General features: G+C 44.0%; 2 protein-coding genes and 2 long non-coding RNA genes across 5 annotated transcripts in view; 2 read left to right on the forward strand and 2 right to left on the reverse strand.

Annotated features, from left to right (window-relative positions):
* Positions 1-25,844, forward strand: part of LOC128409540 (zinc finger protein 883-like) — a 346,762-nt gene that overhangs the window by 257,223 nt on the left and 63,695 nt on the right. The window lies entirely within an intron of this gene.
* The window catches only part of LOC128409528 (zinc finger protein 883-like), a 451,816-nt gene that overhangs the window by 136,136 nt on the left and 289,836 nt on the right, over positions 1-25,844 (forward strand). The window contains exon 2 of one of the 2 annotated variants that reach the window (XM_053380055.1): positions 11,124-11,297. In XM_053380055.1, coding sequence (XP_053236030.1) covers positions 11,124-11,297 — 174 coding nt within the window. Of the gene's footprint in view, positions 1-273; positions 330-11,123; positions 11,298-25,844 lie in introns of those variants that run through there. The other variant, XM_053380058.1, reaches the window with a different exon arrangement.
* LOC128409573 (uncharacterized) overlaps positions 1-25,844 on the reverse strand; it is a 145,734-nt gene that overhangs the window by 48,583 nt on the left and 71,307 nt on the right. The gene's annotated exons all lie outside the window — the stretch shown is intronic.
* LOC128409571 (uncharacterized) lies at positions 459-3,341 on the reverse strand. The gene is made up of 3 exons (XR_008329250.1): positions 1,595-3,341; positions 1,294-1,439; positions 459-717 (listed from the first exon to the last, which is right to left on the reverse strand). It is a non-coding gene; the product is annotated as an uncharacterized LOC128409571 (long non-coding RNA).

Consider the following 25,844-nt stretch of genomic DNA (forward strand, 5'->3'; position numbering starts at 1 on the left):
AGTCATGCTGGCCACATTTATACAAGGATTAAGACCCATCATTAAAATACACAACAAAATTGTTCCAGTAAGATACTGAAATAAGCATGCAAGAAAAGAATACTATTAAAACAATGCAGCTATTAAGAGGCAGAAAAGAACAGAGCAATGTGTAGAAAAATATCTTTATGCTCCCTTTTTCTCTTAGGGTGCTTTGAAGACGTAGCTGTTCCTTTCACAGAGGAGGACTGGGCTTTGCTGGATCCTGAGCAGAGAGCTCTGCAGAAGGAAGTCAAGGAGGAGAATCCTGGGATCGTGGCCTCTCTGGTAAGGCTCCCTGCTGGATCATAAGATCAGCTTTGAAATTTCATACAGATCTCTGTAGGACAAACCTCCTCTATTTTGAGGGAGCCCAATAGCGCCACCTACAGCATCTGAGATGTTAACACACCCACAACTCTCGTGGAATGGAAAACTCTCAATAGGAGATGTATCTCCTGTTCTCTCTGGGAATATTCTTCCACCAGTCCTGCCTTTTCCAACCAGGATGAGGCTGCTCTGAGCTGCCCAGGCCTTCTTCCATGTAGGCTTCAGAGATCTCAGGGACATGGAGGTACATCCTGTCAAATTTTCTCAAAATTTTTTCTCAAAAAAGGCAGTAATTCATTTCCCTTCTTCCTCTTTCACAAACAGTCATTTGCATTGTTCAATCATTTCAGGCTCAATTTCTTCCTCAGCCTAAACATAATAATAATAATAATAATAATAATAATAATAATAATAATACTGCCATATAACAGCAGATTGTAGGTGGTAAATTGGAGAGGAAGAAGAAGGGAGACAACCAAGAGAATCCACACAATGGAGAAACCATATAAATATTCAGAGTGTGAAGAGAATTTCAGTCGGAGCTCCCAGTCCACTTCCCATCAAGGAAAACTCTTCATTCAGAAGGAGAGTCTCACTTCACATGAAAGAATTAACGGGGGGGGGGGGGAATTAGTGCTTGAAATGTGGAAAAAGCTTCACCTGGAAAACCAGTCTCAGTTTCCATTAAATAAATCACAGCAAGGATGATCACAGAATTTTAGAAAATGGTATAACCGGTATCAGGAAACTTGATGAGGAACTAAGGGGAAAGACAGTGTTGACATGGAGTAGTTACCAAATTAATGTTCTCTCCCCAAGTGCCACAGACCCTCCTCCAAAGAGAGCTTCTCTAAGAAAGCACAAGCAAAAATTACTCATTTTTACGTGAATAAGGAAAATGAGGAGGTGGCTAAGAAACAGCAGGAGCCAGATCCTATTACTGACCTTATAGGATCTCTCAGCAGCTCTGAGGATGAGCAGAAAGAGGTTTTGGGCCCAGGCAGCTCAACTGCTAAGTCATCTCTGGCACTGAGACCAGGAGCTCAAGCGACTCAAGGCCAAATTCAGGCTAAACAGGTAGAGGAACTAATCTGAAAGCAAATTTCAAAATTAAAGCAAGTATAAAAGACTGCTACTCCCAAACTTCTGGGACCAAAGAGGGATTATCAGTCTTTGGTGGCTTGTAGTACTAAGAGAGGACATGGAACGCTTAAAATCCTTTTTGGCTGACTAATAAAATTCTTACCATCCTGATAGGTACTTGTAAAACCTTCTGAATAAAATCTAGCAGAGTCTGTGGCACCAGATAATACAACAATATCTCTTTCCCTACCATTAAAAATAGATCAATAAGGGAAGTTTGATTCGTCCACATGGCAAAAGGAGGTCTAAAAGTACAAAGAAGAGCAAAAATGTTAAAAATTTTAAAAATAGTGCAATATTAAAAAGTTGACTTAAAAATACTTTTTAACTTACTTAAGAGTAGCTCATGGTCTGGGTCCAGACAGAACACTAATTCGTTCTCAGATGTCCATTCTTAACCTGAAACTGTTCTTAACCTGAAGCGCCACTTTAGCTAATGGGGCCTCCCGCTGCCGCCGCACCACCAGAGCACAATTTCTGTTCTCATCCTGAAGCAAAGTTCTAACCCGAGGTACTATTTCTAGGTTAGCGGAGTCTGTAAGCTGAAGCGTATGTAACTGAAGCGTATGTAACCCGAGGTACCACTGTACTGGAATTTGCACACCAGATCCTTATATCAATATGAAACGATATGCAAGGTTATCAAATGCTCTGGTGTCCTGTCAGAAGCCAAAACAAAACCAACTAGGAAGAGAGTTTTCATAAAAAAAGAATTGGAAATGGGTGCTGTCTCAAAATAAGCTACTTCTCTCAAGCTACCCTAATCCTTTAGGTATCTTCTCACAAGAGGAGTGTAAAGTTTGTGAATATAGTGCATATAGTATAAAGTTTGTGAATATAGTGTATAAGTACAGAGAATATCTAAGGAGGAGTGGTGTATTAGTCTCAAGATTATTCCAAAATGTGGCATCACCAGCTCCTCTGCTTCGACATTCAGCAACACCTCCAAAAAGTCCTCAATCCAAGGCAGACTATTATCCTTTAGTTGACATATACTCTGCAGGTGACAATCCTGACTAGTCAGCTGACCTGGACCCCAAGGAACCCCATAACTCAGACAGCCCTGGGAAGGACCTACTTGACAGAACTGAAAAGAATTGATTACATGCCTTCTGTGCTCTGCCACAAGACGCCCAGAATGAAATACTCTCAGATTTGACCTCTGACGTTCCTGCCTAATAAGTTTGAAGAATGAACATAAGGGCTCATGCAAGTAGAACTTGACCCTTTGTGCTCCAGATCCAGCCCACCAGAATGAACCCTCTTTCCTACCAATTGGAGATGAAAAGCTTCCCCGAATATTTGGTCCCCATGCAAGAGACAAATATGGCCGCAACATCTGCCTGGCTTGCAATGAGAGAGCTCAAAGAGCGTCAACAGGACTCTCCATAGAAAGCACCAAGCATGGGGCCACTTACATGTATTAGCTACTTGTCTGTTTTCTGCCCATGCTGTGGGGTTGCAATTTTCATGCTTAGGGACAGGATGGTAACTCGTTTTGCCACCAAGTTCTGTCCATAAGCCCCAATGAGTTCAATGGGATCTACTCTCAGGTCACTACTGTACAGACCATGCCAGCCTTACAAAGTGGGGTGAGGAGCAAAGAGCTGAAATTGGAATCACTGGAATTGCTTAGCAATGGGGCTTTTGAGGCTTCAGGTTCCGGTCTGCCTTAATGGATGCCGCTCCCACGATAGCAGAGATCGTTAGCAAAGAATAAACAGATGATTTGAGGGTAATTGTCCTTAATTAAAGCTGCGTGCTGGAACAGATGTAACAAGATAATAAACCACTAAATTTAGACAGATACAAAGCCGAAACAATTTGAACTGGAAAGAAGACTTCCGTTGATGAAAAATGTATGTTGTTAGGGAGGGGGGGAGCCTTTACCCTTTCTTTATATATATATCATGTTTGTAACTGTCAGCGCTGCCCAAGGTCCCAGCTCACACAAGACCAACGCTGCTTCTTTCTTTAGTATAAAAGTCTTTATTGAAGTTCAGTTTCACTTCCACACGCGCAGCGCGCAACGCTACGTCTGTACCTTAGACCGCCGAAGCTCCATCTGAATCTCCTCCCCCCTGACACCAGTTTAAGATTCTAGCCTTACTCCACCTCTTCCTCTGTTCCTTCCTTCTCTGGGTCCTCCTGCTAGTCGGAGTCTCACTCTTCCTAGACTCCTCTGACGCTGAGTCCCCTGACTCTTCCCCCTCCCTCCTTCGGGCTTTTGGACCTGGCTCCCAATCCGGGTCTTCTGCTGTCCCGCGCTCCTGCACATTTGAACTTGGCGCGCGCGCGCAGCCTCCCACTTTCCTTTTTTTTTTTTTTTCCTCAATACATTTTTATTCAAATTTTTGTAAATAAACAGATTCTTATAAATGTAAGGTACACAAATAAACATGCTAATAAATCTTACAATATATGTACATATCTTTCATTTACATAGTTTATTATATCCCTTCCCTAAACAAACAAACAAAAAACCTTTGGACTCCCCTCTACCCTTTTGGTAAGTATCAAATAAAAATTCTATAATCATGTACTTTGTTTTTAAACTTATATATTAGCTGCTGTTAGCGTTACTCCATCCCCGCTAATATCATCTACAAATTATTTCCAATATATTTCCAATATTTGTTCCAGTTTTTATGAAATTCCTGTTCATCTTGATCTCGTATTCTTGCTGTTATCCTGGCAAGCTCTGCATAATTTACCATTTTAAGCTGCCATTCATTTATATTAGGTATAACTTCCGTTTTCCAGTTTTGAGCCAACATAATTCTTGCGGCTGTAGTGGCATAGAGAAATATTATCTTATCTTCTTTTTTGATTTCTTTACCCAGAATTCCTAACAAAAAGGCTTCGGGTCTTTTGGGAAATGTATATTTAAGAATTTTTTTAAGCTCATTATATATTAGTTCCCAAAAACCTTTCACTTTATTGCATGACCACCATAGATGATAGAGATCGCCCTCCGCCTCACCACATTTCCAACAACTTTTGTTCTTTAATCTATACATTTTGGACAATTTCACCGGTGTATGGTACCACCTATATATCATTTTCCATACGTTTTCCCTCAGTGCCGTACACGCTGTAAACTTTATATTTTTATTCCATAATTCCAGCCATCTTTCAAATTCAATATTATACCCGAAATCTATCGCCCATTTGGTCATTGCCTCCTTCACCTCCTCGTCTTTTGTATACCACTCGAGTAGTATATCATATATTTTAGACAGTATTTTACTCTTGCCTTCAACAACCTCCACATTAAACTTAGATTTTTTATCCTCAAAACCTGCCTTCTTTTTGTCTTCTTTTAGCAAATCATTCACCTGGTGGTATTGCAACCAACCAGTAAGTGAGTCTTTTATTTCTTCATACGGTCTAAGTTTAATACCTTGTTCTGTTTTACTTATGAGATCTTCATAGGTGGCATTTTTCTCTTCCATATTAGATTTCTTGATAGTTAGCACCTCTATTGGTGAGATCCACCAGGGGGTCTTCCTTTCCAATAAGTTTTTATTTCTCTCCCATACCTGAAATATTGGTCCCCTGAAAATGTGATTTAGAAAGCCCTTGTGCACCTTCACCTTTTCGTACCATAGGTACGAGTGCCACCCGTACCTATTATCGAAGCCCTCCAGATCCAACATATCTCTATTTTCCAGTCTAATCCAATCTCTTAACCATAGTAGACATGCCGCTTCATAATATATGCTCAAATCCGGTAGAGCAAAGCCCCCTCTTTCCTTTCTATCAACCAATATTTTCATTTTTATTCGTGGTCTTTTTCCCTGCCAAACATACTTCCCCAGGGCTCTCTGCCATTCTTTACATTGTCTTAAACCTTTGAGTACGGGTATAGTTTGGAATAAAAACAGCATTCTGGGGAGAACATTCATTTTCACCACTGCTATCCTCCCCAAGAAGGATAGCCTCATTCTCCCCCAGATTTCAAGATCTTTCTTAATATTCCTCCAAGTGACCTCATAATTATCTTTATAGAGATTAATGTTCTTTACCGTAATCCACACTCCAAGGTATTTCACTTTCTTAGCTATCATAAGTCCCGTCCTTTGCTCTAAATCTAACATTTCTTCCTTTGTCAAATTTTTAACCAACATTTTAGTTTTGTTCTTATTGATCTTAAGTCCTGACACTGCACCAAACTCTTCAAATTTTTTTAGAGCTTCTTTTACACTGTGTTTTGGGTCTTCCAGTGTTAATACAATATCGTCGGCAAAAGCTTTTATTTTGTGTTCCTTCTTTCCTACTCTGACTCCTTTAATCTCTGTTGTTTCCCTTAATCTCTTATTGAATATTTCCAATACTATTATAAATAATAAAGGAGACAGAGGACAACCTTGCCTAGTCCCTTTAAATATATCAAAAGATTCTGACATAGTATTATTTATTATGAGTTTTGCCTTTTGTTCATGATAGATTGCTTCGATACCTTTTCTAAATTTTTCTCCCATCCCCATCATTTCCAAGCTTTTCCTCATGAACCCCCATGAAACATTATCAAATGCCTTTTCGGCATCTATAAATACCAGGGCGGCCTGCTTATCTATTCTCATATCCAGATATTCAATAATATTTATCACATTTCTTACATTGTCCCTCAATTGTCTCCCTGGAAGGAAGCCCGTTTGATCTTTATGAATTCTATTATTTAATACCTTTTTTAATCTTTCTGCCATTACGTCTGCGAACAACTTATAATCGTTGTTTAGTAACGAAATTGGTCTATAATTCTTCAGCTCCAACATATCGACCTCTTTTTTAGGAATTAAAGTAATATATGCTTCCTTCCAGGTGTTCGGGATCCTCCCCTCTTTTAAGATACCATTCATCACTTCGCATAGAATTGGGGATATTTGATCGCTTAATGTCTTATAATACTTAGCCGATAAGCCATCCGGCCCCGGCGCTTTTCCAATTTTCATCCTTTTTATAGCCCTTTTTATCTCTTCTTGTGTAATAGTCTGGTCTAGTAACTCTTTTTCTTCTTTTGAGATCTGTGGCATCTGATGTTCTTGCATAAAGCAGTCTATTTCATGATCTGTTTCTTTGCCTCTTTTGTATAGTTCTTTGTAGTACTTCTGGAAAGTCCTTTTTATTTCTTTTGGTTCTTCTACAATCCTTTCTCCATCCTTTATCTTGCTAATCATGTTTTGTTTCCTTCTTTCTCTTATTTGCCATGCCAGGTATTTCCCTATCCTATTGGCTGATTCGAAATTTTTCTGTTTCATCATTTTTATTTTCCATTCAATTTCCTGGTTAATTATTACTGAAAATTTGGCTTGTAATATCTTTATGTTTTGTTTTACGTTCTCATCACCGGGATTTATAGTTAATTTTCTTTCATTTTCCATAATCTCAGTTAGAATTTGCTCTTTCTTTTTCTCTTTTTCTTTTCTTAATTGACTGTTTTTCTGGATCAGGAAGCCTCTCATGACTGCCTTTCCTGCATCCCACACTACCTCTAGAGCTGTTTCCCCATTTAAATTCCATTTGAAGTACTCTTCAATTGTTTCCTTAGCTTTAGTTACTATTCTTTGGTCGTTGAATAAAAATTCATTCATTCTCCATCTACCTATTCTAGTATCTTTGCCTTTTATCTCCAAAGATACCGGATTGTGATCAGAAATAGTTTGTGCTAGAATTTCGCATTTACTTAAATTCTGCATCAATTCCTTCGATATCCAAATACTATCTATTCTCCCCCAGCTCTGCTTGGAGTTTGAGAAGAACGTATACTGTTTTGTAGTAGGGTTTTTGAATCTCCAGGCGTCAATTAATCCTATATTGTTAACTAGCTCGAAAAAGGATCGGGGTAGTTTCCCTTCCTTAGTCTCTTCCTTTTTTGTTGACTTGTCCAATTTCGGTGAAACCACACCATTGAAATCACCCATTAATATCATTTTGTGATCCATCCATTCCATTAACTTATTACCTAATTCAAGGAAAAAAGCTGACTTTTTATCATTAGGTGCATATATTCCAACCACGATTATTTTTTCTCCTTGAAACACCATCTGTACTACAATCACTCTCCCTTGATCATCTTTATACAATAACTCAGGATCAAATTTTTCTTTTATATATAATACCACACCTCTTTTCTTAACCTTATCGGCAGTCACAAAATCCATCCCTAACCTCTTATTACTCAAGATTCTCCTGTGTTTATTTATTACATGAGTCTCTTGTAGACAGATTAGGTCAAGGTTCTTTTTCAATAGCGTGTGAGCAATCTGATTCCTTTTATTTTTATTGTTCAGTCCATTCACGTTCCAAGTCAGAATTTTTAAAGCCATCTATTATAAAGTGTTTATAAATTGTCAAAATCTGTGTGCAAACTACTTTTCCTTGTCTTCTTTCTCTACTTCTTCTCTTTCTTCTGTTAAGTTTACCCCTCTTTCTTCTTCTTCCGACCCCTCCCCCTCGTCCCCTCCCCCTGCCGCTCCTCCGTCTCCTCCCCCTCCCACTATCTTTCCGAAATCCTTCTCGTATCTCCTTTCAAATTTTTCCAGTTCTGAGGTGGTTGACAGTTTGAATCTTTTTTCCTTGAAATAGAATGAAATGCCTTCCGGAAACTCCCATCTATATAGGACCCCGTTTTTCTTCAACTGACTAGCTAATTTTTTATAAGCATCTCTCCTTCTAAGAAATCTCAAAGGAATCTGTTTAAATATAATAATTGAGTTTCCTTCAATATATAACCTTTTGCTGTAGTTCTGTTTCAATATTTCATTTCTTATGTCCAGCGAGTTGAACATGGCTATCACATCCCCTGGCAATTTTTTCCCTTTAACTTTAGTCGATTTAGATCTTATCCGAAAAATATTTGCTAAAGAGTAATTTATCTCTTCTTCCTTCTTATCTAACCAGATTGCTAACTCTTTGACCATTATAGATCTAATGTCTTCATTTAGATTCTCCGGTATTCCTCTAAATTTCAGATTAGACTGACTTTGTCTCATCTGTGTCATAGCCATGTTGTCCAGCAGTTCTTCCTGTATCTTTCCTATCTCTTTAATTTCTATTCTAATCCTGTCCACCTCCTTCTTACTGTCTTTCGTATCTTTTTGCACCCTTTTCATTGAATCCTCAAGTACCTTAGTTTTTGCTGATATATCTTTAACTTTTCCTGTCAGTTCACCCACCACCCTTTCCAATTTCTTGTCCAGAGTGTCTTGTACTTCTAATAGTTTTTTCTCTATATAATGTTCATTATTTTTAAATTCTTTCCTTATTTCGGCCATCAAACTATCATAGTCTTTAATTTCTTTCCCCTCCTTCCCCTCTTCTTGTCTAGATGGCCTTCTTTCAGCCGGCGTTCCCACCCCCTTTTTCATTTTGTATATTTTGTATATTTTATATTCTTCCTTCTTTGGTTCACCCACACAGATTGTTAGCTTTCTCAGTTTCTCCCGTTACTGCCAGCTTTCCTTATATTTCTTCAACAAGGTATAGCCCATCCCCCCACCAACAGGAATATCGTAACCAATAAGAGAAAGCAAAATACCAGTAGAAAAAATCAAATTAGAAGCCCAAGGTATGTGAATGACAATGCCAACGTCTCTCAAGTACTACAGAAGGTAGCTTAGTAGGGTATTGAAAGGGGTGATGTGGAAACGCTTCAACGTCCAGGTTCTAAGAATTTTGCCTGGTGCATATATGAAGACACGTGGTTAATTCTTTAAAGTCTTATGGGGGGGTATACTGTTTGTTAATTGGAGTGTGTCTCTTTAAGACGGGAAAATGGAGATGAAGCAGAGGGAGGAGGATGACGAAGCAAGTATTCCCAAACAGTTCACTTTTTCTCCTCAGTCTCCTCAGAGGCTTCTTCACTTCTCCAGTCCTTCTGTTGTCACTCAAGTTTTCCCAACCTTTTATTAAGTTAAGTATGTGCCGGTCTCTATCCTTAATTCAAATATGTTTAACACCAGAACTTAAAATAAAGCATTGCGTTCTGTTCTTAAGTGCTGCGCTCCAGGAAGTTGCAGACAAAGAAAGTTGCAAACAAACAAAGAAAGACGACGAACCGACTATAAACCCCCCACCGTTCGTTGCTATAGTAATCTCCGACCTCGATGCAACAAAGGAATTTCTTTCCCTTCTTTCTAGTCCATTAAGAGATTTCGCTGTTACTTTGCCTCCGACTCTTTCTACTTAATGTCTGAGGTCTTTCCTTCACACCCACTTAGCGGCTACTTTCTTGCCTTCATACTTTTCCACTCCCAGCCTGTCGCTATACTCCATTTTATTCTTACCGCCAGCAGTAGATTCCTTCTCCTTTCACCACATATTTCTTTTAAGCTGGGTTCTTCCGTTAAATTTCCTTTGACTTTAACTTGAATATTTTTCGTTGTTTTTTCGATGTTTTCTGTGCAATCCTTAGTAGCAGTTTCCCAGCTTTTCGGCTGTTGTTGGAGATCCGCCGCTTTTCACACGGAGCCTGAGGCTTCACAACATGGGGTCTATTGCTTCCCTTTCACGCTGCGGCTCCAGCCCTGTTAACCGACAATAACACAGGCGAGCACACACAGCTTCGCTGGGAGTTTGCCCCTCAGAATAATCCTCCTGAGGTTTCGGGGTTCACGGAGCCTTCGTGACCCCTCTTGACCTCCAAGTTGTTCGAGACCCCTCCGGAGAGCAGCCTCGCGCTCCTTGTCTGTGACCGCGGCGTCCCACTTTCCTTCTGACCGTTACACTTGTGTCACTGCCCCCTCCTTCGGGGAGGCTAGCTGGACCCGGCCTTCCCTCCGTTTCCCCACTTTCCGATGGGGGCGTGGTTATCCCTGACTCATCTTCTCTCCCCGCTGGAGGAGAGGCTGGTCCTGACTCATGTGACTCTTCCCCCCCACTGTGCTCTGGTGGGGGAACTGGTCCTGATCCTCCGCTGCTCCCTTGGGATTCCCCGCTGGCCCCTTCTTTCTGGAGCGTCCCCCCTGGGACCCCCCTTGCCCTTACCATAGGCGCCCCCTTCTGGGAATCTTCTGATTCGCTGGAGAAGCTCATGGAATCTCTCGGGTCACTGTCATATTCCCCTACGCTCCCCTCGGATTCCTCTCCTCCGCTCTCTATTTGTTCTCTCCCCTGTGCTTCTGCTCCTGAGCCTCTGACAGTAACATAAATGATTCGGCAGCACACACACCCCGAATGCTAACAAACTGATAAAAAGCAAGAGGAGATACAAGAGAATGGGATTGTATTTATGGATTACAACAGAAAAGCGAACTATGTGACAAAATTGAAATGGATTTAAAGCCTCAAACTTTCACTGTATTGCTATGGAAGGAAATGGAGTTTAGTTTTGATGATCAGCCAAGGCTTGGGGACAGGATGGTGACTGGTTTTGGCACCAAGTTCTGTCCATAAGCCCCATTGAATTCAATGGGATCTACTCTCAGGTCACTACTGTGCATAACATGTCAGCCTTACGAAATGGGGTGAGGAGCAAACAGGGGAAACTGCAAGCACTGGAGGTGTTTACAAATGGGGCTTCTGTTGGGAAGGGGCCGCCCCATTTGTGCTTCTCCAGGGGCAGGAGAATATCTAGGGCAGGAGAATCCCTGCAGGGCCTCAGGCTCCCTTTCCTTCTTCCTCTCTCCCAGGACCCTGCAGCTTCTTTTGGCTCCTTGACTCCTCAGGAAGGATGAAAGAGACGGATCCTGCAAAGCTAGCGAGGATGGAAGGGGGAAGATGGACGGTTGACCTGGTCAGGTTGTCTCCTGCATCCCTCCCCACAACTTCTGAGCGTTCCCTCCCAGGGACCTCCGAGAGATCTGGTGAGTCCCAGGGGAGGGGAGATGGGGATGTGGAGGGATGGAGCCAGAGAGGAATTGGGGCTTCCTCAGCTTGGGGGTGGGGGGAGGCAGGCAGGCGGATGGAGATGGAGAAGGGGAGCACCTTTTGGGCTCCCCCACCTGCCTGCCTGCCTGCGCCTTTGTCATCTGCAGGCAATTTGAGCTAGGAATAGATCACAGCTTCCCGGCCACTGTGATGTATTAGCAGCTCAAAATGTCTAAAACCAGTTCTGTGATCTGAATGCCTTACCAATGTCCAACACTGATCCGTCGCGCAGCACTAGAAGCCACGAGTCTTGAAAGGAACCTGATCCTGCTTTGCAGATTGAACGCAGATGAGGCCTCCATGTATTGCTTCTTTCTTTTCTTTTTGGAATAACTTTTTATTTGCTTTTAAAAACAAGGAACATAGGAATAATAAAACATGTAGACCAAGTCTTCTCATGTCATTTCTATGTAAAATAGCAGAATAAATTTGCAGGAATATCTATAATATATAGTTCATCATTAGTGGTCAGTGTATGAGTTCTGGGTGCATGAATTGCTTTCAACTGAAACAAAAAAAAGGGCTTTAAAGGTCAGCACCAACACTTTGAATTGTGCTCGGAAACGTATTGGGAGCCAATGTAGGTCTTTCAAGACCGGTGTTATATGGTCGCATTCTGGATGAGTTGTAGTTTCCGCGTCACCTTCAGAGGTAGCCCCACATAGAGCGCATTGCAGTAGTGCAAGCGGGAGATAACCAGAGCATGCACCACTCTGGCGAGGGAGTCCGCAGGCAGATAGGGTCTCAGCCTACGTACCTGATGGAGCTGGTAGACAGCTGCCCTGGACACAGATTTGACCTGTGCCTCCATGGACAGCTGTGAGTCCAAAATGACTCCCAGGCTGCGCACCTGGTCATTCAGGGGCAAAGTTACCCCATTCAGGACCAGGGAATCCTCCACACCTGCCCGCCTCCTGTCCCCCAAAAACAGTACTTCTGTCTTGTCAGGATTCAACCTCAATCTGTTAGCCGCCATCCATCCTCCAACCGCCTCCAGACACTCACACAGGATCCATTAAGTGGTGGGGGAGGACCATCCGAATCAGTCCCACCTCCCTGCAGTGGGGAAGAGTTGCAGAGAAGTCCAGTTGCACCAGGAAGTGATCTGACCGTGGCACTTCTTTCATTTCGCTTTTACTTAGTGTCAGATCACCAACATCCATAGAGGTAAACACCAGGTCCAAGGCATGTCCGCGGCTATGGGTTGGGCCAGACTTATTCAGGGACAGCCCCATGGAGGCCATGCTTTCCACAAAGTCCCGAGCGGCCCCTTGTAAGGTCGTGTCGGCATGGATGTTAAAATCCCCCAGGACAACCAAACTAGGTGTCTCCAGGAGAACATCCGCCACGACCTGAAGCAGCTCGGACAGGGAATCCTTGGTGCAGCGGGAAGGTCAGTACACCAAAAGGAATCCTGTACTGCCCCTATTGCCCAACTTCCAGAACATGCACTCTAGAGAACTGAGTCTTCCCAATAGGACGCCTGGTGCAGACTAATGACTTCCTAAAAATCACTGCAACCCCCCCTCCCTGCCCACAAGACCTGGGTTTCTGTGCGTAAGAGAAACCTGGTGGGCAAGCAGCGGCAAGGACAGGCCCATCTGCTTCATCCAACCAAGTCTCTGTTACACATGCCAGGTCAAGTCCTCCATCCATGATCAAGTCATGGATGGCAGTGGTCTTATGAATCATTGACCTGGCATTGCACAGCAGCACCTTCAGGTCATGTGGGTATCACTTGCTGATTCTAGTATCCATCCGGTCAGGACCAGACCCGGAGGCAGGGATAGTCCTCAGACAACGACTAAACCTGCCTCCTCTGTAACGACATGGTCTGGTCTTAGCGTAACTCCTCCTCCTTTTGTTGACTGGGACCCACTCCCCGGCAGCCTTGACCCCTCCCCTTAAGAACAAAATAAAACCTTTAAAAAAAATAAAACAATACAAACAAAAAACTGTAAAAATTACAAAAACACCAAAATCAAACAAATTCCCAGGCCCAACCAAACATCCACCCCACCCCCCCACCACCCCCCACATACAAAAAATTCAAAATAAAATTTTAAAAACATTTTAAAAAGAACTCTGCGCCCCCCTGAGTCCTCCTGGACAGCAGCAGCAGTAACAGCAACCGTAGTTGTGAGGCCTGTCAGGCCCCGCCTTGGGCCAGATGGTGAGTGGCAAGAGCAGGGCCCTCAGGCACTCACACAAGGGAGTCCTCCTGGGCAGCAGAGCAGTCCTTGTGAGGCTTCAGGCCCCGCCCTGGGCCAGGTGGTTAGTGGCAAGAGCAGGGCCCTCAGGCATTCACACAGGTGAGTCCTCCTGGGCAGCAGAGCAGTCCTTGTGAGGCTTCAGGCCCCGCCCCGGGCCAGGTGGTAAGTGGCAAGAGCAGGGCCCTCAGGCACTCACACAGGGGAGGTCAAGTCAAGGAGGAGAATCGTGGGATCATGGACTCTCTCAGTAAGGATCCCTGTTGGATCATAACATGTTGTGATTGGAGTTGGAGTGGATTCCATGATTGAGCCACAAAAATATCCATCCCAGATAAAAGCCAAGAAATATCTCAGTTAATACCAGAAAACAAAAACAGTAAAACCTATAGTAAGGACTCACATCTAATTCTCTTCAGATCTTCCTCTGTCACAAGCATTCATTAACATTGTTCAATAATCTGGAGCTCCCATTTCCTCCTGAGACTCCAATTAGCTTCTCTCTTCATTGCAGATTGTGATGAATCAGAAGGGAAGAACAAGGGGGAGCACAAGAGAATCCACATAGCGGAGAAGTCATATAAATATTCAGAGTGTGGAGAGAAGATCCGTCAGAGTTCCCAGTCCACCTCCCATCAAAGAAAAAGCTTCATTCGAAGGAATACCCTCACTTCACACGAAAGAACACAGAGTAGGGAGAAATTGTATCAGTGCTTGGAGTGTGGAAAGAACTTCAATCAGAAGGATAGTCTCACTTTGCATCAAAGAGTTCATACAGGGGAGAAACCCTATCAGTGCTTGGAGTGTGGAAAGGGCTTCAGTTCGAAGCAAAGTCTTACTACCCATCAAAGAATTCATACAGGGGAGAAACCCTATCAGTGCTTGGATTGTGGAAAGGGCTTCAGTCGGCAGCAAAGTCTTACTACCCATCAAAGAATTCATACAGGGGAGAAACCCTATCAGTGCTTGGATTGTGGAAAGGGCTTCAGTTCGAAGCAAAGTCTTACTACCCATCAAAGAATTCATACAGGGGAGAAACCCTATGAGTGCTTCGAATGTGGAAAAGGTTTTCGTCTGAGTTATGCTCTGATTTTCCATCAAAGACTTCATACAGGAGAGAAGCCCTATCACTGCTTGGAATGTGGAAAGAGCTTTCGTCTGAGTTATGCTCTGACTTCCCATCAAAGAATTCATACAGGGGAGAAACCCTATCAGTGCTTGGAATGTGGAAAGAGCTTTCGTCTGCGTGGTGATCTGACTTCCCATCAAAGAATTCATACAGGGGAGAAACCCTATCAGTGCTTGGAATGTGGGAAAAGCTTCAGTCAAAGTGGCACACTCTCTTCCCATCACAGAATTCACTATCAGTGCTTCGAATGTGGAAAGAGCTTCTGTCAGAGCACCAATCTCACTTCCCATCAGAGAATCCATACAAGAGAGAAAACGTCTTAGTGTTTGGAATGTGGGAAAAGATTCATTCATGGCCCACCAAATAATTCATACAGGGTTGAAAGCATATCAGCACATGGAATGTGTATAAAATTTCACTTGTTAAAAAGTCAATTTAAGATCTCCCACCAGGGTGAAGTATAGAATTATAGATTCAGAATCTAGTCCAACCCCCTCCAGAAATCTCATTTCAAGCATCCATGACAGATGGCCATCCAACTTCTTCTTAAAATCCCCCCAATGAAGGTCCACTCCCTTCTGAGATGGTTCCTTTTCACTGTCAGCTCTTACTATCAGAGAGAAAATATAAAAAAGACTTTGGAGAAGACTTCCGGTGTGATGGCCTATGGCGTTTGGCTGCTTTCCTAGGACACCGGACCCCAGTCGTGCAATTAAACAAGGTGAATCTGGAGGTAATTATCCCTGTTGAACCCTGCAGGCATGGGGCGGATGTGCCTTCACCCGCACATCGTCCGATATCTGCCACTCGCTACAGTGGAGGCAGGGGCGCTGGGTGTTTAGCATTGCACGAATTGGACACTCTCCAACGCAACGCCATCAGCGGGAGCATTGCTGTTTTTCAACAAAGATTTGCATTCGGACTTTGAAAGGAATTTTGTCGCTCTGCTACAGAAGATGTGAGGTGAGCGTCTCAACTTTGCTTATACTTGCTACTGTTGGGCCAACGCCCTCCCTCACTTGTCCGAATGGTGAGGAACTTCGCCCGTAGTAGCAGAGTACAGTAGAAGCAGACTCTGGTTGGAATGCAGCATCGAGAAGATAAGAAGTCCACAGAGCGACGAGCTGACTCACACAGCCGTATCCTTCAGCAAAAGCCAGATGCAAGGACCAGAGGAGAGGATGAGGAGATATAGAAATCGCTCCCGTTCTCACACAACAATACATTAGGTAATTAGGCAGTTAAAAGCACAATGTCACACTGTGCAATGAAAGAATGAAACACTGCAGTACTGACAGCTACTTCATGATTTGGCAAGCCTCATGGAGAAAGAGTCAATTAATGAAATGGAATGCAAGTGAAACTATATTTAAAAAAACTTGAGAATTTGATGTCTAATGGTGCGGTCCTTTGTGGAGGGCTCTAATTATTATTGGCAAGGTATCTGCTTGTTTGAAGATATGGAGAGACTTTGTTCAAATACAGTGTTACCAGATCTGGCGTCCTGCCAAAGCCTTAGCCGATCATCAAAGCTCAGACTCCATTTCCTTCCATAGGAATACAGTGAAAGTTCGGGACTTTAAATCCATTTCAATTTTGTCACATACTTCTCTTTTTCATTGTAATCCAGAAGTATAATCCCATTCTCTTTTATCACCTCTTGCTTTTTATCAGTTTGTTAGCATTTGGGTGTGTGTGTGTACTGCTGAATCATTTATGTTGCAAACATGATATAGATATAAAGAAAGGGTAAAGGCTCCCCCCCCCACCATATTTTACATCGAAGGAAGTCTTTTTTGCAGTTTGAATTGTTTTCGCTTTGTATCTGTTTCAATTTAGCAGTTTATGATCTTGTTCCTTCTGTTCCAGCACGTGTCTGTATATTAGTTCTAATTTTGCTCTGATAAACAGAAGTACCTCTGCTTCTTAATGGCTGAGTAGGAGGGCTACCAATCGGCAAAGTGATTTTGCTGCCTCTCAGATTCCATGGTGGAGCAAGAGCCAGGTATCGAGACAATCTGTGAGTGAAGCTCACTCCCCCTTGGGCCCTGGGGGGAGCTTGCAAGGACAATTACCCTCCAATCATCCTTGCTTATTCTATCAATCTCTGCTATCATGGGAGCAGCATCCATTAAGGCAGACAGGAACCAGAAGCCCCATTTCTAAACATCTCCATTGATTTCCATTTCATTTTTTTTGCTCCTCACCCCACTTCATAAGGCTGGCATGGTCTGCACAGTAATGACCTAGAGTAGATCCCATTGTACTCAGTGGGGTTTATGGACAGAACTTGGTGCAAAAAACAGTCACCATCCTGTCCCCAAGCCTGAAAACTGCAACCCCAGAGTTCTTAACCTGAAGCACTATTTCTGGGTTAGCAGAGTCTGTAACCTGAAGCGTATGTAACCCGAGGTACCACTGTACAAGATTAAGTATGTTTTCATTATTATTTTTTATAAAATTTTTATTGGCTTTTCAACATATATTATAAGACATTACAAACAACAATACACAAACAAACAAACATATAAACATGTATAATTTCATAAATTTTTTCTTGTACCCAATTTCAACGACTTCCCCATGCCTCCCTTTTCTGCATCCTTGTTTAAAACTTTTTCAGCAACCCCTGATCTAAATTACTTGTAATTCCCTTTCTTTAACCCCTTTTTTTCCCACTTGTCCAATCATTTATCGCTGCAAATCTGCTATGCTTTACCCATGACATTTTATCACTCACTAATTTTACAACAATTTTAAAGATAAAATTTAAATTTCTTCCAGTCTTCTTCCACCGTCTCTTTCCCTTGGTCTCGGATTCTGCCCGTCATTTCCGCCAGTCCCATGTAGTCAATCACCTTCGTCTGCCACGCTTCCAGCGTGGTTAGTTCTTGTGTCTTCCAATACTTTGCTAGGAGAACTCTTGCTGCTGTTGTAGCATACATAAAAAACGTCCTATCTTTCTTTGACACCAATTGGCCTACCATGCCCAGGAGAAAAGCCTCTGGTTTCTTATGAAAGGTACACTTAAGCACCTTCTTAATTTCATTATAGATCATTTCCCAGAAGACCTTAATCCTTGGGCACGTCCACCAAAGGTGATAGAAAGTACCTTCAGATTCATTACACTTCCAACATTTATTATTGGGCAAATGGTAGATTTTTGCAAGCTTGACTGGGGTCATGTACCACCTATAAATCATTTTCATAATATTCTCTCTTAGGGCATTACATGCCGTAAACTTCATACCGGTGGTCCATAACTGTTCCCAGTCAGCAAACATAATGTCATGTAAGATTAAGTATGTTTTCAGCTGGGGATGCTAAAACGGCGCAAATGATGGCACATTAGAAAAAAAAGGAGTCCCTCTCAAAGGGGGCTGAAGACAACCGACAGATTACAACTTTGGAATATTTCACACAGGAAACCACATCTGCTTGCACGGACTTTTGTCGTATATGGATTTATAAAAGTGAAGGTGAATCTTTGATCCTTGTAATCTTCCCTTAGGGCGCAGGGGGAGCAAGCTTGGATTGTAGAGGAACCAAACAAGTATTGACTGTGAAATCTATCGCACAGTGTGGTCTCTTACAGAAGGTTCTTCGGTTTGGGAAAATATCAGTTCGTTCAAATACATTACATGTGTCTTAATTTTAACTAAACAAAGGGAAGCTGGAAGACAGCCCAGAGTCCTGGAAGGTAAGACGGTGGAAAGAAATAGGGCCTTCTGAGGAGGGACTGCACCGAAAACAATTGATGGACAACAAGAAGAAGAACAAAATGTTCATCTTGCATGTTAATTTGCATATTGATCTGTTAAATACAATGAAAGTTGCATGCCAGTGGCTGTCAAGATAAGATAAAGGATTAAGATTGGGATGATATTGGGAATAAATAAAAGAGAGAAAAGTAGGAACAAGAACAAAAAAAACCCTCATCAATCTTTGACTTTTGTCTTCTGGGTTTCTCTGTTGTTATTCTGTCTCACAGCTACAATAAACCTACCATTAATATTGTGGACTAGGCATTTCTTCGTCAGAGGGCAAAAAACCCAAATTTAGTGGGGGATCAAATACTTTCCCCCCTCACTCTATATGTTTACACACACACACACACACACACACACACACACACCTGGCTCTCGTTTGGAGGAAGAGTGAGAGACGGAGGCTCTTTACTTCTAGAATGGCATTTCCACGGCACCTCCTTTCCTCCCAGGAGCTCCTCCTTCCACAACCCTGCGAGGCTGGCCGCTTGCCTTTCACCCCCTTTCCAGCACTGCATTGATTAGTGTGGCAGCACCTGCCCTTTGGAACTCCCTGCCTCTTGCCACAAAGCACGTGCCTTTGCTAGACTCTTTTCAGGCAGTAGCTAAAAGCATTCTTGTTTAGGCAAGCATACCCAGATGCTTCGGAAGCTGAAGTAATTTTAATCTCTTTTAGTATTTTAGCTTTTCTCTGTTTTAAAGTAGGGTTTTTAATTTTTCTTGATTTTACTTCTGTTGGGGTTTTTTTGTTTTTTGTATTGGTAAACAACTTTGCAGGTTTTTTAAAATAAATTTTATGAAATAAATAAACAATAAATATAAATAAAACAACACAAGCCAAAACACAATGCATCCTGTAGATTTAAGTAACTGTCCACAGTGGCCTACTTGTTATCAGAGGCCCAGAATCCACAATCCTTTGTAAGAAAATGTGAAATAAAGTCAAAACATTTTTGCGGGCAAAAAACCAAAGGTCAATATTGGGGAGGTGACAAAAACTTTTCCACACCAGGTACCCCCTGACCTTGTTATGCCACTACCCGGGGTGCAGGGAGGGGGCATGGGGGTCCCTGCTCAGATCATGCCTGATGGGGAGAGACCCCCAAGTCAGGGAGCAGAGGGTCCTCCCTTGTCCTCTCTGCCAAGCCAGGGAGGGGCCAGTTCGCAGGAGTGAAGAAAGACAGTCAGGTTACCCTAAAAACCCTAAAACTCTTTGTGAATTCCCCCCCCCCCGCCAGGCCTCCAAGCCTCGCCTCAGGCACTCTCAAACTGCACTCTCAAAGCTTTTTTCTCTCTCTAAGGCTAAAAGCATTAGCTAAGCATATTGCTCTTGCTGTAACAAAAAGACTGACAGGAAGGTGGAGAACAGAGTCCTTTGCTTCTCAAAGCCTTGTTAAAAGCAGATTGCAACTTTCTTTCTGGGAACTATGCCAGAACAGGAGAATGAAACATATCTGAACACTCTGAAACCCCCTTTGGTTTCTCACCCCCTTTTCCTGGGAACAGTCCAAAATAGTCCCAAGACAGGAACTTTCTGTTCATGCTCAGGAGACATGGGGCAGAACTTTTCCGAAGGAGGAGAAAGGGGAGGGAACTGGAAGGGGAATAGATGCTCTGTGCAAATGGCTGTGAACTCGTGCTTGTTTGTGAGTTATCACACTTGCTCCTTCTACCAGTTCATGGATGGTAGAAATAAAGCTTTTTCTCCAAAACTATTCCTTGAGTGTCTGTTGACTCCCATTTTCCCTTTCCCGGGCGCAATATTTTTCCCACCCGAGGGCAAAGCCTCATAAGGCCACAGGAGGACTGCAGCTGTTCTTCCTTGGGATCCAGATGCTGCCTTCCTTTTGGGGGAGGGGGCTTTGGGTCAAGGAAATAAACCCCCTTCAGAGGGAGGGAAATGTCACCTTTGTGAACAGAGGATGTAGACAGACAAGAACATTCCCACATGGGGGGAGCACAGGGAGAAGAAAAGCCCGTCTGCAGCTGCACAACTGGACCACTTCCTCTGTCCCAGATGCAACAACACATGTCTCTCCCCTTTTCAGGCTAAACAAGTAGATGAACTAATGTGAAAGCAAATTTCAGGTGTATCCTCAGGAAATGCTAAAGCAAAGATAAAAGACTCCTCCCAACCTTTTCGGAGAAATGAGGAGGGATTATCAGTCACTGGGGGCCTTGTAGTACTGACAGGGGACATGGAACACATAACATCCTTTTTGGCTCACTGTAATAAAATTCTTACCATCCTGATAGATACTTGTAAAACCTTCTGGAAAAATCCTAGCAGAGTGTCTGTGGGTTTTGATCAAGAAGAAATGGAAATTGGTGCTGTCTCAAAAGAGACTAGTTCTCTCAAGCTACCCTCAGCCTTTGGGAATCTTGTCACAAGAGGAGCGAGAAGCTCCCCTCTGGAGTTCGTAAAGGGTACATATGTGGCCGGAGACCGGAGACCCCCCCCCCTCTTCTTCTTCTTTCAACACACTCACTTGTAACGCACAAGCACCACACACACACACACACACACATATTTCCCCAATCCGGGAGACGTCCCTCTAGAGGGTTGTTTCCTAAAAAAGGAGCCTTCCGTAAATAAGGAAGCGCTATTTTGACAAGGTCTACAGAAACCCTGTTCCCTTCATATAATTCCCCTCAGTAGACCGGGCGCCCGAACTCTAGGTCAGCCGTCTGACGTCTCGACCAATCAGCATTACCGAACAGCGCCCCTAGTGGCGGCTACGCTGGTACTGCAGCCGGCATCTACCGCTCCCCCACTTTGACAGCTCACTAATACAATGTTTCCGGACTCAATTGACCGTGACTGATCTAATCAAATGTTGCAACATTGTATCTAAACTTGAGAATACTTTGAACTTCAAAACCCTTCTCCTTTGGAAATTCACCAAAAATCAACCGTACCTCGGATTTTCATCGAACCACTTTTATTCGGCTCCTAATCACAAGGACTATCAAAGGGGGGTGACTTGGTACCAACCAGCCATAATCCCTCAACCGAGCAGGCATGTACTCAGTGCTCCACCCGGATGACCTGCCCACCCTGATAGCCGGCTTGATGGGCTTAGACAACAAACCGGCAGAAGACACAATAGCCTGCATATGATCGTGTATTCAGCTTCAGCCAAAACAAAAGGACTATGGCCAGATTCCCTCCAGGGGGCAGGAAGCGGCGCCCATTTCTTTGTTTTTCAGGTGACTCACTAATAGAGGGAGGAGGGGGACACTCGCCAGGTGTGGAGATGCTCGAGTTACCTGCCCGACTCCTCCCCTAACTCCTCCTGTTCTTAATGTAATCATGATGTAAATATGATGTAATTTTGAGGGTGTAACCAAGGGGATTAGCAAGTAATAAAAGTGAGGGTCTCCCTTTGTTCGGGGCTTCCATCTTGCTTCACCTCGTGGGCGGTGGGAGTCCTGTCGCGACAGTCTTTTATAAATAAAGACCGAGCCTACTGGCTGCTGTTTTGCTCTGAATTGCTCTGGTTGGTGTCTTCATTTCGTCCAAGAGAGCCCTCGGAATTCCGCTGACAATATTCCTGGTGCCCTTAAGCCTGCTGTTCTGCCAGGGAAGCGGGGCTGCGTCCAAAGCATGGAATGGTGAAAGTACTCAGGGAAGGGAGCAGAAGGTGAGGGAAGCATTAGGCCCCCATTTCTAGAAAGGGGAACATCGGCCTGAAGGGGAGCAGCTGCATTTGGACAAGCGGAGCTGAAGAAAAGCTGGGCCTGTCCTGCTGCGCTTCAGGCCCTGACAGCCTCCAAGTCCAAGTGTAAATTGACTTTTCCCCTCCAATCACCGCGCGAGGAGGGCTGTCCCAGAGTTGACGCTGCCACGGAGGCCAGAAAGAGCAGAGGCCATGTTGGGTCAGGGCAACCGGTCCTTCTATGTTTGGAGCGGGAGGAAGGGCCGGTGGCCATCTTGAATGAGGGCAATTTTGTGCCTGTCTGTTATACACACATACATATCTATGTATCATCTAGCTACCTACATACACAAACACACACACACACACACCCTGGTTCTCATTTGGAGGAGTGAGAGACGGGGGCATTTTACTCACAGAATGGCATTTCCCTCGCACCTCCTTTCCTCCCAGGAGCTCCTCCTTCCACAACAACCCTGCCAGGCTGGCCTCTTGCATGTCGCCCCCTTTCCAGCAGGCGAAGCTGCAGGGGCCACTCACTTCCTGGCTCTCCAAAAATGAAGGAGGCTTTTGACCCTTGATGAACCTGAGAGGAGCCTTGAGGGGGGCAGGGAGGGGCCCTTGCCCCTTCCCAGACTTTTTCTCCAACCACTTATTAAGATAAGATAATGTAAATAAAAATATGCCCTTTTCCTTTACGGGGTATCCAAGAGCCCATATAAAGTCCTTACATAGGTTCCCTATTGGTAGGAGAAAATAACAGAGGCCAACCAGAGAATATTGAGAAGCAAAGCAGCTAGTAAGCTGGATCTTTATTGAACTGTTGCAACAGGGTGCTCCCCTCACTCGCAGGAAAAGAGGAGGACCCAGAAAAATGGTGTGCAAGGCCTTATAAAAACTTTTGAAATTCCCATCCTGTAGATCAAGACCACCCCCAGAAACATTATACATACATCACAGAAGGGGTGTAACCTAAGACCACCCCTCAGATACGTCACTAAAACAGAACATTTGCATGCTGTTTTTCTCCTGTCGTTTGTTTATTTCCTGTCTGGCAGGTTACTTGATTGGATTGCCTGAGGAGCCTGGCCAGTCTTTTGTAGTGATAAATACTTTTTCAAACACCCTTAAGAGAGGATTTGTGAAGGAAAAGACAATGGGGAGGCTTTTCCACTTTGACCATGCAGAGAAACATTTGGTCAGTTTAGGAATCAAAATGGTTCCAGGCTGGCCTTCCTGTGCTGATCTATGTATGTGCGGTTATGAACATTACTATATATCTAAGACCTCAAAATTCCTATCACAATAAGATAAGATAATCTATTACAGCCGGAGACCAGCTTATGAAACACACTTGGGGATACAGTCACAGAAGAAATACAAACAATTAAAACAATGTACAACAATAAACTTCTGCAGGGAGTTGACCCAACCGCTTATTAACACTGTTTATTAAACTTAGGCCCCGCAGGGCTCTGGCACCCGGCACAGTTATTTCAAATGATCTCAAACCCTAAAATGGATTGACAGGTAACTGACAGACGTAGATGATCTCTAGAGATATGGGGCAGCTGCCGGATGCCCCCCTTGGTTGGGCCTGTGATGGACAGCAGAGCCAGGCCAGTCAGCGGACTTAGTCCCTCAGAAATTTCCTGGAGCCTCGCTCTGATTGGCTGCCAAGCCAGCGGGGGGCGGAGCCAGCCCTTTTGGCGGGAAAATGCAAGGCGGCTTTTCTGAGGGATGGTCTGAGGGGGGAGCTTGGAGGGGAAGGTGGGGAGGAGAGGAAGAGGAGTCAGGCGGGAGTTGAAGGGGAGAAGCTGGGGGGAGGGAAGGGAGACCCCCAAGAAGGAGGGCTGAGGGGACCCCCTGGATGTGGGGGGCGGACTGAGAGGGGGGGCGGAGGGAGACCCCCAAGAAGGAGGGCTGAGGGGACCCCCTGGGTGTGGGGGGAAATGAGGGGGGAGAGCGGAGGGAGACCCCCAAGAAGGAGGGCTGAGGGGACCCCCTGGGTTTGGGGAGCAGACTGAGAGAGGGGGGAGCAGAGAGAAAGGGCCCCTTGCTCAGGAACCCCCCAAGTCTGAATCCACCAGGAAAGCAGGGCTGCGTCCAGAGCATTGAATGGTGAGTGACACCTGTCATAACTCAGTCAAGGAAGGAGAGGGAAGAAGGGGCAGAAACCAAGGGAAGCATTTGACCACCATGTCTGGAAACCTGAACATGGAGCTGAACTGGAAGAATGGCTTTTTGGCAACCGGAGCTTAAGAAAAACTGCATGGACTACTGCCTTTAACGCCGTGACATCCTCAAAGTTTAAGCCAGAAGTTGACTTCAACCTGAAAGAACGCGTCTCCTGACACCAGCTTTTTCTTGGCAAATAGAACTTTTCGTGTTTGTTTTCCCTCACACAAGAGAGGCTGTGGTCAATGGCAGAAATGCATTGAATTGGCACGTACCCATTTCTTTGCCTTGCTTATTGTTGTGTGTTTGGGGGAAGGAGACTGTACGCCGAGACCCTCCTAACCCTTGGATTCAGCAAGGATGGCTTTCCTGAGGAGCCAATCGCCTGGGAGATGGGCCATTCAGGGGAAGCAAGGAAGTGGACCTGTGTGATTCGGGAAATGGGTGCCCCACTCCCTCAACGGGCCGGTAGAGGACCGTGATGTGAGGGAGAGGAGAAGGAGCAAGCTGGAGAGAGACTTAGAGCAATGTTTCATTTCTGTTTGAATCCAAGGCTGCAGCTATGGGAGAAACCAGACCTTTTGGGAGGGGGAATGCTGTGAACCTCTACATTGTAGACTTGCATATATGTGTAAAGAAACCATGTACTGTATCTTAAAGACACCCCAGTCTCCTCTGTGCCTGATTCCAAAAGTAAACACCAAGCCAGGCATAGTGCTCCTGGACTCTTGGAATCTCACACCGCTTGGACATTGAGGTGGCCTGCAGCAATATATTAATAATAATAATAATAATAATAATAATAATAATAATAATAATAATATAATTTTTATTTATACCCTGCCTTCCCCAGCCAAGGCCAGGCTCAGGGCGGCTGCTGTTGCTGCTTGTGTGAGTGTTGGGAAGACCGCTCCCTCTCCTGCAATTCCATCTGGCCCAGGGGGCGGGGCCTGCACTTACCACTACAGTTTAGAGGCCTGAGCAGCTACTTGCAGCAAGGGACAAAATGGTTTTAAATGTTTTAAGCACTTTTAATTTGCAGCACCTTAAATGGTTGTTGTTGTTTTTTATAATATTATATTATTTCATTATTTTATTTTTGCTTGGGGTGGGATAAGCATTTAGTCAGGGTGGGGAGTAGTCTAATTTGAGCGCTATTGTTTCTTGTTTTGATTGTTGTTGTTGTTATTATTATTATTATTCTGTTAAGTTATTATATAATTTGTATTTTGCTTTTTAAGGGGAAGGGTCAGGGCTGCCTGGGAGCCCTCCACAGAGGTTGGCCCCTCTCACTGTCCTCAGAGCTTGCTTACCGGTAACCTCCTCTGGCTGACATCCAGACAGACCAGGGAGATTTTGATAGGCGACATTTTCCCAAGCGTGGGTAAAATGCACACCCCCTCCTCCTGCTTCTTCCCTAGCAGGGAAAAGGAGACAGACAGAAACGTCTATTTTACATCCTTTTATTTCTGCCTACAGCACTAGAGAAAAACACGTCCTTTCAGTTCAGTTCTTCTAGCAAGTCGGACAAACTTCCTGT

Source organism: Podarcis raffonei, chromosome 2 (assembly GCF_027172205.1).
Source record: "Podarcis raffonei isolate rPodRaf1 chromosome 2, rPodRaf1.pri, whole genome shotgun sequence".
NCBI classification, from domain to species: Eukaryota; Metazoa; Chordata; class Lepidosauria; order Squamata; family Lacertidae; genus Podarcis; species Podarcis raffonei.